Genomic DNA, 16,374 nt, shown 5'->3' with positions numbered 1-16,374 from the left:
TGTTCTTATTTTTGTAAAAACAAGGTTTAAGTCATATATATTTAAGAACAGTCTTTTTCTGGTGTTTTCTGGTAAGAGTTGGGGATTATATAAGCCCATAATGTTTGAAATTTTTTTTTTTTTTAACAAGTACAAATTTATAATTCACTGAATAAAAAGTTTTATCCCAAAGGAAATTTGCCAACAGCCTTCCTGAAGGATGACCTGTTTTCTCCTTGTCCTGTGATTACAGCACAGCCCTCAACTCAGCAGTCCCATCATTTCACCAGTGCAGTCACCGGCACCAGCTCAGCTGTCCACCCTGAAGACCATCCGTCCCTCAGGACCACCGCTTTCCATCATGTCCCAGTTTGCTAGGCCTTTTGTCCCTGGGCAGGGTAAGTGTTCATGAAACTGGTCCCTCAAAAAAGAAACTATCCATTGAGCCCTTGAAATTTAAAAAATAAAAATTTACTCCGAGTGGTCACTTCATACCCAGTAGAATGACTATAACTAAAAAAGACTGACAACACCAAATGTTGTTGAAGACACAGAAACAAGTATTTCATGTTTGTGGTGGGAATGTAAAAGAAAAAAGGCATTTTGAGGAAAGTAGGTATAGTGTCCTACAGTTCATCTCTTGCCACACAGCCCAGCTATTCCACACCTAGCTGAGAGGGAAATGAACAGTGCCCACAGACTTGTACATGAACATTCATAACAACTTGATTTTATAATAACGTACACTAGACATAACTCAGATTTCTATTGCCTAGAATGTAGCATGTTAAACAGCTGAGTAGTAAAGCCAAATGTGTTGTTGCGGGCCTGTAATCCCAGCTCTTGAAAGGGTCACAAGTTTGAGGCCAGACTGGGGTACATAAGTGAGACTTCCATCTTAAAAATAATTTAGCTACCTACAAAATTTGCCTACCAAAAAATTATAAATTAGAAACCAGAAAGTGGTAGAGATGAGATGCAGACGTAACTGGGAAAGAACTGGAGGGATACCACTGGAGAATGCAGACATCCTTTTCTCTTTTTGTAGTCAGGTTACATAGACAGGACTGTCTGAATTTATCAAACATAATTCTTAAAATGCCCATTTTATTGTATGCTAGTTCTCTCTCAGTTTTTAAAAGAATTATAAAATATATACACAGTGGGCTGGAGAGATGGTTCAGCAGTTAGGAGCACTGGCTGCTATTGCACTGGGGTTCACACCTACATACATGCTAGAAAAACACTCATAAACATAAAAATAAATTTGAGTTTGAGACCTCTGGGCAGGGCAGGGTAGCCTAGCATAGTCTCCATGAGGTGGAGGCCCAAAGAGGGTGTCAGATACCCTAGAACTGGAGTTACAATGGTTAGTTGCCATGTGGATGCTGGTAATCGAACCCAGGTCCTCTTCAGTAGCAGCCAGTGATTTTAACTGCTAAGCCAGCTTTCTAGCCTCTACAGCTATTTTTGTGTATCTTCACACTTCATTTTGTGTCTCTAATCTCCTTGCTAGACCCGTAGGTCTGATCTACCCTGTAGCTAGCCCTTACAGGGTGTGACAGGTATGTCCTGCCAGGGAGCTGCCAAGGTACCTTGACCCAGTTCATCAGAAAGGAGCCCCATGGGTGGCAATAGATCCACACCGTTTCTCTATATTGTTTTGAAGATGCTTTCTTAGCATTTGCTGATAACCCTCCTCCAAATACAGTGTGCTGAATTTGGAGACTTTCTGTTAAAATGAGAGTTTAACACAAATGAAAGTATTTCCAGGACAGTTTCTACATTTGGCAGCATTTATTTCTTCAGCTCTTACTTGTATGGTGACTGTCATTCTGTCTAGGTAAATACACATTACAAAATCAGATTTCATTAAAAGAGAAATGGAGTAGACTCAAGACCTAGAATGTGAATGCATCTGTTGTTTAAAGTATAAAAATATCTGTGGGTGATTAATAGTGAATTTGGGGAGTTACAGAGCTTAATATATTACTTTGTAAAATTTGTTGTTTTAATAGATAGTGCTTTGATGTGATTCTAAATGGAAAGATGGTTCAGCGGTTAAGAACACATACTGCTCTTGTAGAGGTCCCAAGTTTGATTACCAGAACCTACATCAGGCGGCTCACAACTGCCTGTAATTCCAGTTTCAGGGGCTCCAACATCCTCTTGGCTCCATGGGCACCTACACTCATGTACACATATACACAGGCACAAACATATACGCATAATAAAAATAAAAAATACTATTAAGTAAATGAATAGTTTTGAGGTCTACAGAGAAGTTTCTCTCCATCCCATTCCATATCTGTCCTGTTCTTGCCACTCACCTCTTTCACACTGTCAATAGTCCTCCTTTCAAAAGTTTACCATGTAGCCCCAGCTGCCCTGGAACTCGCTATGTAGACCAGGCTGGCCTTGAACTCACAGAGATCCGCCTGTCTCTGCCTCCTGAGTGCTGGGATTAAAGGTGTGCGCCACCATGCCCGGCATGATGACTTTTTAAAATACATTAATTATCAATGCTTGTTTTCCACCAAACATGTTTCCTGTGTTTACCTTCTTTTTGGACAGTACAGCAAACTCTGGTAAGTATATTACAACCAAAGAAGAAAACATAAAAATGTCTTTAATTACTTTCAGGAGATGCAAGGTATCCATTGCTTGGCCAGCCCCTGCAGTACAACCCTCCTACTCTTCTTCATGGACACATACCACACCAACAGGTATGGCAGGCAGCTCCAACCCCACAGGCTTTGTTACAGAACACAATACTATTTCTAAGAATGTCATTGGCAGTGGCACAGGAGCACGGTATGCCTTGGCCAGCTGCTGATGCTTGTTAGCACTGGCCCCACAAAGAACAGAGCTAGGGACCGAGTGGCAGCTACTTGGCTGAGCAGTAGTTCACTAGTGACACCAGAAGATGGGAGTGGCTCAGGGTTACAGCACTCTTGCTTATGAAAGACAGCATAGGGAGGTCCTAACAAGGGACCATTGCTACAGAGCTGAAGTACAAGATCCAAATTAAGTATGTTTAGGTACCCAGTTTTTATGTATTGCACACTTTTTCAGCATTATTAAACTTAATTTGTGACTGTTCCTTAATTTTGTGACTTACCAGGGTCAGTCTGGCAGTAGGCATGGAAACCGAGGAAGGAGACAAGCTAAGAAGGCTGCATCCACGGACCTTGGAGCAGGAGAAGCAGGTGTGTCTGTAGATGTAGGTCTGCAAATTCACCCCACCATACCACAAAAATGGGTTCTCTGCCTAGGGTTCTACAAAAAGATACCTGGAAACTTTTCAGTTTCTTAGATATGTGAGACTGTGCATTAGGTAAGGCTTTGGCAGGTGGGTTTAGGAGGAATAAAGGAGACCATGGGGAAAAGATGTGTCTAAGAGGAGTGGGTAGAGAAAGGGCTCATCCTCACACTCGAGGGAGACAGAATGAAGGACAGAGGTTTTTTTCTATAGCCAAGAGATTTCACCTTTATGCTTTAAGTCTGCTCAGTAGCCTTGGGTGGTGAGGGTAGGTATTGTCATCTGTAATTTACATTGGGAGAAGCTCAGAAGAAATTTGCCCAAGAATCTTGCCTAGGGAAACCACTGTTGAGTGCTACATCTTATTAGTAAAGACTGAAATAGTAGCTTAGCACTGTTAGCTCTACACCTCTTACCTAAGGGGTAAGTAGGAATGATTTTAAAAAGTCAAGGGAACTTTCTGGCTTTAAGTGATGGCAGAAACATTGTTTCCTGTGTTATCTGGGGCAGCAGTGACCCAACTTCTCTGATGATAAGCAGGCAGTAACTCTCTCCTTTTCCCATTCTAGTTGTTGGCAAGGTCTTGGAAATCACAGAACTACCAGATGGAATAACTCGCATGGAAGCAGAGAAGCTTTTCGGGGAACTCTTTAAAATTGGCGCCAAGATCCGATGGCTTCGGGACCCTCAGTCCCAGCCCCAGCTGCGTCGTCACCCTCTTTGTTGTGGCAGTGGGGACAGCACGGTCAACCCCGAGCGCTCTAAACCCAGTGACTTGGCCTCAACATACACAGTCTTAGCCACGTTCCCCTCTATTTCAGCTGCACAGAGTGCACTGAAGAAGCAGATTCACTCGGTGAACAAGTTTAAACTGAGAACAAGCAAGAAGCACTACGACTTCCATGTTTTGGAAAGGGCAAGTTCTCAGTAACAGCCAGCTTGGGACCTCTCACTCTATGATTCCCCTGCCCTCTCCCATCTGATTGGCTTGGTATGTGGAGCTTATGTTAACAGTATAGAGACTCCTGGGATGTGTGACCACGTGTTACAGCTTTTGGAGGAAGGCCAGGGACCCAGCAAAGGGAGGGGGGAAGATATCCATTTCCCAATGACTATAGGAATCCAAACAGGAATGATACAGAGTTAGCAGCTTTTTCTAAGGAAATGCTGTTCAGATGCCTCCTAACTTTTATAGTTATTTTGTTTTATATTTCTGAATTCTTGTATCAGATCCAAAGCTCTATTGTATAGCAAATTATTCTTCAAAGTGATTATAACCAGTTGCAACCTGTATTTCTTTTTTTGGCCAGCACAGTATGAACCAACTTAGACTTTAGGGGAAAAAGAATACAGGAATGGAATAGCCAAGTCGAAACCATGTCAAAACTATCTTTTGGGGGGCTGAGGGTGCTAAAGAGAACCCACAAATAAAATATTACTCCTCCCCTAAATCACTAAACACAGAATAAGTTTTCCAGGACATCCATAATTCCCCCACGGGTCCTTCCTTCTTCATTTAGGTAGTATGGCCATTAAGTGTAAACTAAATTATGTTCTCAATGCCTCTTAATCAAACCACTTAGATTCAAAGGAGATAGGAATCATCCTAGGCAGGAAAATCCTTCCACTTTTTTTTTTAAAGTGTCCTTCAGATAGCTAAATTCCACTCATCTGCATTCCCCCTCTTGATGTTTTGTCTCTTGAGGAAATGCATTTGATGAGTGCTGGAAACTTTTTAAGTGGTTTAAATTTTGTTTTCATTGTTTGCAGTGGATTACTGGACACCAAAAATTCATTGCACTTATGAACAAGGAACCTTATTTTCAATTTCTGTGTAATTTTGCAAGGCTGTACAATGTGCTGATGCAAGCCTTTTTCAGTTCAAGAGAATAAATGTTTACAAATGTAGGTCTACTTGGTCTTCTTTTAAAGATTTATTTTTAATTATGTGTATATTTGGGGGAGAGGGGTATGCACACCCAAGTACAGGTGCCTGAGGAGTTCAGAGAAAGGCATCAGATCCACTAGAGCTGGTGTTGCTGGCAGTTGTGAGCCCCCCAATATGGGTGCTGAAAATTGAACTTGGGTCCTCTGGAAGAGCAGCAAATGTTTTTAACCATTGAGCCATCCTTCCAGGCCAAAATTCATCTTTTTTTAATTAAAAACATCTTTTTTTTAATATTTTATTATTTTTATTTTATGTGTGTGCATGTATTGCCTGCATGTATGTGAGTGCACCGTGCTGTGCAATGCCACGGAGGTCAGAAAAGGGCTTTAGTTTCCCCTGGAACTGGAGTTAAGGACAGTTCTTAGCCGCTATATGGGTGCTGGGAATCGAACCTGGGTCCTCTGCAAGAACAGTCAGTGCTCTTAATTGCTGAGCCATCTTTCCAGCCCTAGGGCCAGTGAGGTGGCTCAACAGGTAAAAGCACTTGATTCGTGAGCCTGCCAACCTGAGTTTGATCCCTAGAACCCATGTAAAGGTGGAAAGAGAAAACTGCACAAAGTTGACCTCTGACCTCCACATGTGTGTACACGCACATATACACATGGTAATAATTTTTTTTTTTTTCAAATCTTCATAGGGGCTAGAGAGATGGCTCAGCAGTTAAGAGCACTGGCTGCTCCTGCAGAGGACTTGGGTTGGGTTCACATGCAACTAACAACTGACCATAACTCCAGTTCTGATGGAGTTATGAACTCCATGGGGGATCTGATGCCCTCTTCTGACCTCCACAATAAGTGTAGTATATGACACGGGACGTTTACATACGTGCAGGAAAAGCACTCATACACATAATTTAAAATTTTTTAAAGGTTTATAATAGCACAACTAAAAAGTGGAACATAATGTTCAGTTAAACAATTTGTTTTTAGTTTATATTTTGTGTCCAAATAACCAGTTAAGCTCATACATTACATTTTTCTACACTGGTCAGCCAAGTAGAGGTTCACTACATGAGGATGTAGTGCCTCCGGCTTTATTGTAACCTGGTTTTCTCCCAGCCCAGACTTAAGAGTTTACTGTGAAACTATCACTGGCCTCTGAGGTAGGTGTGCACTCACTCTAGAACATTTGCAAAGTCCCTCTCCTTCCCAGTGAATACCAATATTCCCTGAAATCTGGGTATCTCAATTATAGATATTGTATGCCCATGATCAGAAGTTGAAGCTGACTTTGTAACCTTGTCAAATTAAGGAGCCCTGCTAAAGGGAAAGAGTAGTAATAAGAAACTGCAAAATCGCTTCCAAACCCTGTTGATTGTCTTTTTGGTTTGGTTTGTGGGGTTTTGAGACAGGGTCTCTCTGTAACCCCAGCTGGCTTCAAACTTGCTATGAAGACCAAGCTAGCCTCAATCTCACAGAGATCTGTCTGCCTCTGCCTCCTTAGTGCTTGGATTAAAGGCTTGCACTACCACACCCAACTGATACCTGTAAGGGTTTGTGTGTGTGTGTGTGTGTGTGTGTGTGTGTGTGTGTGTGTGTGTGTGTGTGTGTGTATTTTTTGAAAATATTGGAATTAATAGAAAATATACTGTAAACAAGTCCATTGATCCATTAGCTTAACACAGAAAAACAGCACAATCATGCTACAGGCAAATAGCTGGTACTAAGCACTATGCTTAGAGACTTGAGTCAGGATCTGAAAAATCTTTCCCAGGATACAAACAAGCACAAAACCAGGAGGCAGCAGCCTCTCCAGGAAGACCAGAGGGTATAAAAGGCAGGCTGAGCAGAGCATTGTGGGAAGGAACCTGAAGGACAAAGACTAAGTGTTGTGTTTCCAGATGTCCTGAGACCCTGGGAGCACACCTTGCAAAGCAGATGAGAGTAGCAGGGATTTTCAAGTAGAGAACAGTACTTGGCTGCCCACTCACTGGATTGAGAATAGTGTTCCATGGACACCTCCTGTGGCTGCAGCGGCAAAGGCACAGAAGGACCTGTCTCTGTTTTATGTGTATGAGTGTTTTAATTGTTAGCCATCATGGGTCCTAGGAACTGAACCCCGGTCTTCTGCAAAGGCAGCCAGTGCTCTTAACCCCCTAAGCCATCTCTCCAGCCTCCAGATACCTTTAAATTTTTAGAAACTAGGGGTTGGAGCAATTACTCAGCGGTTAAGATCCCCTTGTCTCAAAAAGACCAAAAAAAAAAAAAATATATATATCGATCAGACTGGCAACATATATATATAATAAATGAAATATTAAAAGAGAGACTATAGTCTGTAGCCTTGGCTACTCCAGAGGCTCTGGCAGGATAGTTCTTGAGTTGAAAACCATTTGTGTGTGTGTGTGTGTGTGTCTGTCCCTGTGTATACATTTTGCAAATGTTCAGTGACCTTTAGAAATGGACAAGCAGGAAACAGAGATCACACCTTCAGCTACAAACAGGAAGCAAAGAGAATGAGCTCTCAAAGCCTACCCCCAGTGATACACTTCTTCCAGCAAGGCTACACCTAAACATTCCATGACCTCCTGAAATGGCACCAGCAACTGGAGACCAAGTGTTCAGTTTTATATTTTTTTTTAATTTATTATTTTTATTTTATGTGTATGAGTGTATTGCCTGCATGCATGTGAGTGCACCTGTGTTGCACAATGCTCTTGGAGGTCAACAGAGGACATGAGATTCCCCTTGAACTAGAGTTACTGACAGTTATTAGCCACCATGTGGGTGCCTGGAATTGAACCCAGGTCTGAAAGAGCAGCCAGTGCTCTTAACCAAAGAAGGGGGTGGTACTGGCAAGATGACTCAGCTGTTGAAGAGGACCCAGGTTCAGTTCCCAGCACACCCACATGATGACTTAAAACCATCTGTAACCACTGTTCCAAGGGATCTGATGCCTTATTTTGGCCTCTTTGGGCCTTGTATGACATGGGTACACTTATACAAAGGCAAAATTACTCATAAACATAACATAAAAATAGTTTTTTTAAAAAAATAAGGCAATGGGACTAAGATGACTCAGCTGTTAAAAAGCACTGGCTGCTCCTACAGAGAAGGTTCCCAGCACCTACATGGTAGCCTACAACCATTTGTAACCCTGATTCCAAGTGATCCAGCACCCACTTCTGACTTCCACAGACATTGCACAGAGATGGTACACTTACATGTATGCAAAACACTCATTAAAAAATAAACACCAGCCAGGCATGGTAGCACACACCTTTAGTCCCAGCACTCAGGAGGCAGAGGCAGGTAGATCTCTGTGAGTTCAAGGCCAACCTGGTGTATATAGTGATTTCAGGTCCACTGGGGCTACAGGGAGACCCTGTCTCAAAAAGAAAAAAAAAAAAAAAACCACCATTTGAATGGAAGAAAAGGGCAAGCCAAGACAGACTCAGTGGGTAAAGGTACCTACTGCCAAGCCTGATGACCTTACTTCTATCCCCAGGGCCTACATGTTAGTAGGAGAGAACTCCTGCAAGTTGTCCTCTGATCTCCACACATGCCCACACACATACACAAGTATGTACACAAATATAATTTTTAAAAAAGTTTAAAGGCAGCTGGGCGTGGTGGTACACACCTTTGATCCCAGCACGTGGGAGGCAGAGGCAGGTGGATCTCTGTGAGTTCAAGGCCAGCCTGGTCTGCATAGTGAGTTCAGATCAGCTGGGACTACAGGGAGACCCTGTCTCAAGATTTGGAAAAAAAAAAAAAATTAAAGGCAAGCCAAGTACCATGAGTACTTTCTGAAAGGAAGCCGTAACAGTGCTATTGGAGGACTTAAGTTGGAAAAATCAATAATAGTGCAATATGACATCTTGATTCCAAAACAGGATCGATGTGTTTCAGGTGAAAACCATGGGGAGTTTCTATAGAGTCAGAAAAGAGAAAATAACATTTGAGAAGGTGGGGCCTAGAGAGATGGCTCAGCAGTTAAAAGTTCTTAATGTCAGGCTGGAGAGATGGCCCAGCAGTTAAAAGCACTAACTGCTCTTGCAAAGGACCCAGGTTCGATTCCCAGCACCCACATGGTGGCTACAAACCATCCCTAACTCCAGTTCCAGGGGAATCCAAAGCCCTCTTCTGACCTCCGCAGCATTGCACAACACGGGTGCACTCACACGCAAGCAATACACTCATACACATAAAAATAAATATTTTTTTAAATTCTTAATGTTTTCTAGAAGACCCCAGTTTGGTTCCCCCATACTAGGAGACTCACCTCAGACAACAAATAGCATCAGAGAGCCAGATGTAGTGGCACATTCCTTTAATCCCAACACTCAGGAGGCAGAATCAGGAGGCTCTCCAAGTTCCAAGCCAGCATGGTCTACATAGTCCCAGGCCAGCTAGGGTTACATAGACCCTGTCAAAAAAAAACAACAAACAAAAGAAATAGGCTCTGAACTCTCCTCCAGGCTAAGGAAAATGTGTTTTTTTTTTTGATCCCACCAAGAAACCAAGGGAGGAATGGAAGGCAGGAACCTGGAGGTAGGAACTGAATCAGGGACCCTAAAGGAATACTGTTTACTGGCTTGCTTCAAGGCTCACCTTCAGTTACTCTTCTCATATAGCTCAGGCCTATCTGCCCAGTGATGGTACTGCCCACAGTGGACTAAGCCATCCTGGATTAATCAGCAATCAAGAAAATGCCCCCACAGACATGCCATCCTGATGGAGGCGATTCTTCAAATTGAGGGCCCCTCTTCCCAGGTGTGTCAAGTTGACAACTAAAGCTAACTATGACACATACAGTGAGCATTCAGAATGTTATAGTCTGGGATCCACAAATACCCCAAACAGGTGAGTCTGGAGAAAGATTTATTACGGCCGGGCTAAACGGCCAGGCTACACTCTTTCCTAGAAGGTCCAAGTGCAGCACCAAGACTAAGCACTCTGGCTCTTTTTATACTGATCATGTTGCTAGGCAAGCAAGCAGAATACAGAAGCTAATCATTGAGCATTAAGCTTGAGCAAACATTATCAAGAAAATACAAAAGAAAATACAATTTTCCATCCAAACCCCCACCTGCACAGAACTAGCTTCCTTCTCTTTCATAAACTGACATCAATCTTACTGATTCTATTTTGTCTTTACCAGTCACAAAGTTCCCTCTAGGGGGAGTTTGTTGTATAGCAATTGTATCTTAGGAACCTCTAAATGTTGTGGGATACTTTTTGTACAGAGAAACTATAACCAGGAATGAGAAGTTTAGGTTCCCAAGCATACAGGTGGAGAGTCCCCTAAATAATTTCTATTCTCTTAAGCAACAATTACTATTTTGCAGAAGGCAAGCCAAGCATAACCTACAGAAGCCATAAATCAGCAGTTAGCAGGAGCACTCTAGGACACTCTGACCTGTTCCCAAGATGACCAGGTGCAGCTTGTGTGTGTTCCCATATCCTGGGCCAACTGCCTGATAATTTCAGAGACTAGAGTCAGCCTAAACTTTAACATGGTGTAGCTATGGTCAAGAAAGTGCCCTACTTCACAGAACACAAAATGAACTTTTGGTGTAGTTAGCCTCTAAAGTTTAAGGATTGTTACCACATTTACCTTCAGCCTGGAACATCCTCAAATGACCTTCCCCTGGTTAACTTAATTCATACTTTTAAAAAAAAGATTTAATTTTATGTGTATAAATGTTTTGCATGCATGTATGTAACAGCACCCACCACATGTGTGCCTTGTGCCCTTAGAGGCCAGAAGATGTGGGATTACCCCTGGAACTGAAGGTAGCCACCATGTGGGTGCTAGGAACCAAACCTGGGTCCTCTGGAAGAACGGAAGTGCTCTTAACCACTGAGCCATCTTGCCAGCCCTTAACTCATACTTTAAAAAAAGACTGAATGCCAGGTGTGGTGACACATGCCTTTAATCCCAGCACTCAAGAGCAGAGTCAGGTGGATCTCTCTGAGTTTGAGACTAGCTTGGTCTACATAGCGAGTTCCAGGCCATCTGGGACTACAGGGAGACTCTTTCACAAAAAGAAAAAAAAAAAAGATTTCTTTTTCTTAATTATGTATATGTGATGTGATGTGTGTGTCTGTGTGTTATGTGCACATGCATGCAGGTGCCCTCAGTGGCCAGAAGAAATCCCTGGGTCCCCTGGAGCTAGAGAGTGTTACAAGTGCTATGTGCTAAGAGATGAGACACTAAGGCATTTCTTTCCAGAAGGCAGTCTATTCCTGTTAGTACCTGACTCTGTGAGTTTGTACTCAAGTCAGCCCTGAACAAAGCAAAAGCCCAACCTTTTATACCGAATTAGTTCTCCTTTACAATTCAGTTTGTCTTTCATCTATGGCAACACATAGTCTGATTGGGTGTTCTATGCTACTGGGTCATGATGGGCAAATCTGTGTACATGCACTCAGGCACAGGCCATGCTGCATTGCCTTCCCTTTGTTCTGTGGGGTCTCTGCCACAGACAGAGTTACAGGTGGTTGTGAGTCACCTGTCATGGGTGTTGAGAACTGAACTCAGGTCCTCTGCAGAACAAGAGCAGTACTTGTTCCTAACAACTAAGCATTCTCTCCAACCCTTTAACTCATACCCATGTCAGCTCAAACACAAGTTCCTGTAGGTGGTTTGTTTCTCCTCCAGAGGTTCCTATTTCAGTCGTTCACCTGAGGCCATGTCTGCCCCTTGTAAACTCTAATACTATCCTGGACTTCCTCATCTAAGCATTTATTACAGTGGCAATTACAAGAGTAATTGGCCAATTAGTTGCTTAATGTTTTGCTACCCATCAAACTAATCTTCACCACAAAGAGACTGTCTATGTTTTTATTTACTAATGCCTCCCTCATATCAGTAGTGCCTTTCTCAACAAATGACTTGTTCAGTGATTAAGTGTAGAAATGATCTGGCAAAATAAATGCTTTGAATTTTGGAACGCACATGTATAGTTGTCTTAAGCATGATTTGGGCAGACATTCAGAAATAATAGCTAACATCTGTAAAGCACTTAATTATCAAGTACTTGCTAAGTATTTAACAAGGGTCTCACTGTGATCACTTAGCCTAAAAGGCTGGTTCTGTCATGACACCAATTGGCTAGTAAGCAAAAGAACTGTCAGAGAGGTGAAGAAACTTGTCCAAGATTACTCAACTCATACGTGGTGGTATTCATTAACTGGGCTGGCTGTGTTCAGACTTTGTGAGTCTACTTGTTATTGCCTCATCTTGCTAATGTATTGATTGCCACTTTTTATTTATCTTATTCACCTGGATTTGTCTGAATCCAGCCTAGTTCACAAAAGAAAAAAATTTTGATTCTTAAGTGAAGCCAGGAACATGGTAAAATGTTCTTTCTTCCATTTTTGCTTCATATTTACTACAAACCTTATATAGTAAGCAAATTATTTTCTAATTGGCCTATAGACAAGTTGATTTTATTCTGTATAGACAACTTTCCTTATACCTCTGTGTCATTCAAGAAAAAAGAACAGAAAATATTTTTCTTTACATGATTTTTATACAAAGATAAACATGCATACTTACAAGACCCCTCTCAAATTTTTTTTAGGGGGGGGTTCTTTTTGAGACAGGGTCTCCCTGTAGCCTCAGCTGACCTGGAACTATGTAGACCAGGCTGGCCTTGAACTCACAGCGATCCGCCTGCCTCTGCCTCCCAAGTGCTGGGATTAAAGGCGTGCACCACCACGCCTGGCCCAATTTATTATTTTGAGACAGGGTCTCTTTCATGTATGCCACACTGCTCTTGAACTCACTATGTAGCAAATTTTCTAATCTTCCTGCCTCTACCTCCCAAGTGCTAGCATTGCAGGTATGTGCCACTCCACACACCCTGGTCTATGAAGTAACCCAGAACTCAAGCATGCTTAGGCAAGTAATCTACTACGGAGTTAGAACCTCTGCACCTTAAATTTGATTTCATTGATACATAAAAGCATAAAAATTATATGTGTGTATATATATGTGTTGCTTCAATACATGTACACATTGTAGAATGTTTAAAGCTGTCAAAACATATCTATCTCATACCATTTCTTTATTTTCTGGTGGGAGGGGGAAGCAGTCTTTTTGAGACAGGTCTCCCTGTAGCCCAGCTGGCCTGGAAGTCAGTCACCATACAGACCAGGCTGGCCTGGATCTCATAGAGATCCGCCTGCCACCACCTCCCAAGTGCTGGGATTAAAGGTGTGCACCTCCATGCCAAACTCTCATTTACCATTTCTTTATTGTAAAAACATTCAAAATCCTATCTTACAGCAGGTTGGTTGAATTTTTTTTTTTTTTTTATTGTTGAGAAAGGGTCTCCCTGTAGCCATAGCTGACCAGAACTCGCTATGTAGAGCAGGCGGGACTCCATCTCACAGAGATCTGCCTGCCACTGCCTCCCCAGTGCTGGGATTAAAGGCATGAGCCATCACTCCCAGCAATTAGATTTTTGATTACTTATATGTTTATTTTAATTCTATGTGTATGAGTGATATGCCTGCATGTATGTAAGTGCACCCATGTGGTGTAATGCCCGGGGGAATCAGAAGAGAACATCAGATCCCTGTAACTGGAGTTACAAACTGTTGTTAGCTGCCATATGGGTGCTGGAATTTGAATTTGGGTCTTCAAGAGCAGCCCGTGCTCTTAACTGCTGAGCCATCTCTCTAGCCCCTTGATTTAATTTTTAATAAGTCCACATGGCTGGGGTTTACAATTCAGTAGCACAGTGCTTTCTAGTACACATAAAAGCCTGGATATGACGGGGGCAGGGGGGAGAGATAGACAAAGTCCACTTAAAATTATAATGAAAGATGAACTCTAATTCTGAGGAATGGTGTCCTATAATAAATCACTAGAAAAAAATACAAAAACTACATTGTAACCTGCTAGCTATTTTTAGGTAAAATATTGTAGAAAAGGAGTATGTTTTGGGGTGGTTTGTTTTTTTTTTTTTTTTTTTTTTTTTTTTTTTTTTTTTTTTTGGTCTTTTTGAGATAGGGTCTCCCTGTAACTCCAGCAGGCCTGGAACTATGTAGACCAGGCTTGCCTTGAACTCACAGAGATCTGCCTGCCTCTGCCTCCCGAGTGCTGGAATTAAAGGTGTGCACCCACCACGCCTGGCAGAAAAGGAGTATTTTTGTATCACCTCTTTAATCCCTCAAAGATGGTCAGATGCACAAAGAAATTTGATGTAGAACATGTAATATAATTTCATGTGTCTTAGATTACCTTCAATTGCTATGACAAAACATTCTAACCAATAGCAACTTAGGGAGGAAAGATTTTTTATTTGGCTCACATCTCCTGGGTCACAGTTAAACGGAGGGAGCCCAAGGTAGGAACTCAGGCCAGGAACCTGTAGGCAGGAGCTGAAGCACAGACCTTGAAGGACTGCTACTTACTGACTTGCTCTCCTGGCCCATGCTCAGCCTGTTTTCTTTTTTTAATATTTTATTTATTTTACGTGTATCCATGTATTGCTTGCATGTAGGTAAGTGCACCCGTGTTGTGCAATGCCCGCGGAGTACAGAAGAGGCTGTCGGATCCCCTGGAACTGGAGTTACCGACTGTTGTTCGCTGCCATGTGGGTGCTGGGATTCAAACCCCAGTCTTCTACAAGAACAGTCAGTGTTCTTAACCGCTGAGCCATCTCTCTAGACCCTCAGCCTGTTTTCTTATACAATACAAAACAACCTGCCCAGGGGTGGCACCGCCCACAGTGGATTGGGTCCTCCCACATCTCTCAAAAATTAAGGAAATAACTCATAGACATGGCCACAGGCCAATTTAATGGAGGAAATTACCCAGTTAAGGTTCCCTCAACCCAGGTGTGTCAAGTTGACAACTAAAGCTATCCAGCACAATATGTAACTTTAAATGATCCACATAAATCTTCAGATCATAAATAGTTAAAAACCACATGATTTCATGAAAGTATTAAATATGGATCAATTTTCATTTCAATGCCCACCAAACACAAACTGCCAGATCTTGATTATAGGATAGTCTCTGATCACAGTGGGAAGGAAATCATTGTTTTCATCTTTGGTATTACCATGGAGACAGTAGTTGGAAAATAACTGTTGTTTAGAAAGTGGCCATAGACTTGGGACAATAATAGCAAAGGCCTGTAACCTCAGCAGTAGTAATAATGATGCATTACTTTTCTTCTTGCTGTAACGTGAATGAAAGCAATTTAAGCAAGACTTCTTTTGGCTTACAGTTTAAGAGGATACAGTTCAGAATGGTAGGGAAGACATGATAAGAGTTCATGGTGGCAGGACCTTGAAGCCAAGACTTCTTACCTCTGGGCAGACCAGGAAGCAGAGAGTAGGGTACACTGACACTCTTTTTTCCCCTTTTCAACCTGGATTCCTAGCTTGTAGGGATGGTGTCACATTCAAGGAGGCTTTTCCCTCCTCTGTTAAACTTTTCTGGAAATTACCTCAAAGCTAGGTCCAAGGGTTTATTTCCTAGGTGAACCCAAATCAAGGCAGATTGATAATGAAGATTATCACGGATGGTCAGTTGAAGACCAGCTTGGTCTAAAGAGTGAGTTCCAGGCCACCCACGGATACATAGTTGAGACCCTGTCTCATAAAAACCAAAATCAAAAAACCAAAACACACACTGACACAAACAAGAAGTAATTGTTGCAATAGCACAATGTTTGGGGGTTTTAAAACAAGGTCTAGTCAATTCCCTGGATATCCCTGAAGGCCAGCATTCTACCAATACTTCCCCCTCGGGCAAGGAAGCTTATGTAGTACTTCAGAAAATGGCTGTTGTGACTCTATACTATCTTTCTCACAAGGTCATCCTAAATTCCATGGAAACCAAAGGCTTGGAACAAACTCCCTTATAAAACTCACTTTAAATAAATTGCTTCCACAAGTCAGAAAGCGAAAGAATTTTTCTAGCGTTTATATTTATGGATTGTGTTATGGTGTTCATGACTACCCCGTTTCATTGTGCCTCAGAAACCAAGTTAACATTTCCACAACTTGGAAACAAACAAACCTCGGATGACTACACTTCCCATGAAACCTCTGTGGGCGACGCCGACGTGCACTAGAAGTTAGTCATACCCGGTGCTTCCACTTCCTGGACTCTGGCGGCTTCGCGGGAGCACGCACGCACCGACTTGCTTCGGGGACCAGGCGCCGGCGCGCGCGCAGCCGCCGCCGGCGTGAGATGTCACGTGACAAGGGGGCGT

At 42.4% G+C, this 16,374-nt stretch overlaps 1 protein-coding gene across 1 annotated transcript in view; it reads left to right on the top strand.

The window, feature by feature from the left end:
- LOC103734620 (R3H domain-containing protein 1) overlaps positions 1 to 5,149 on the top strand; it is a gene marked incomplete at its 5' end in the record, with an annotated part of 10,764 nt that extends 5,615 nt beyond the window's left edge. Inside the window, 4 exon segments of the mRNA XM_008833660.2 lie at positions 233 to 377; positions 2,623 to 2,705; positions 3,104 to 3,188; positions 3,811 to 5,149. Of these exon segments, the coding sequence (XP_008831882.2) occupies positions 233 to 377; positions 2,623 to 2,705; positions 3,104 to 3,188; positions 3,811 to 4,172 (675 nt within the window).
- Positions 5,150 to 16,374: the final 11,225 nt, after the last annotated feature.

This window comes from Nannospalax galili, unplaced genomic scaffold (assembly GCF_000622305.1).
Source record: "Nannospalax galili isolate Female #2095 unplaced genomic scaffold, S.galili_v1.0 scaffold135, whole genome shotgun sequence".
NCBI lineage: Eukaryota > Metazoa > Chordata > Mammalia > Rodentia > Spalacidae > Nannospalax > Nannospalax galili.
Note: the sequence above shows the minus strand (reverse complement) of the source record. Positions and strands in the feature narration are given on the sequence as shown.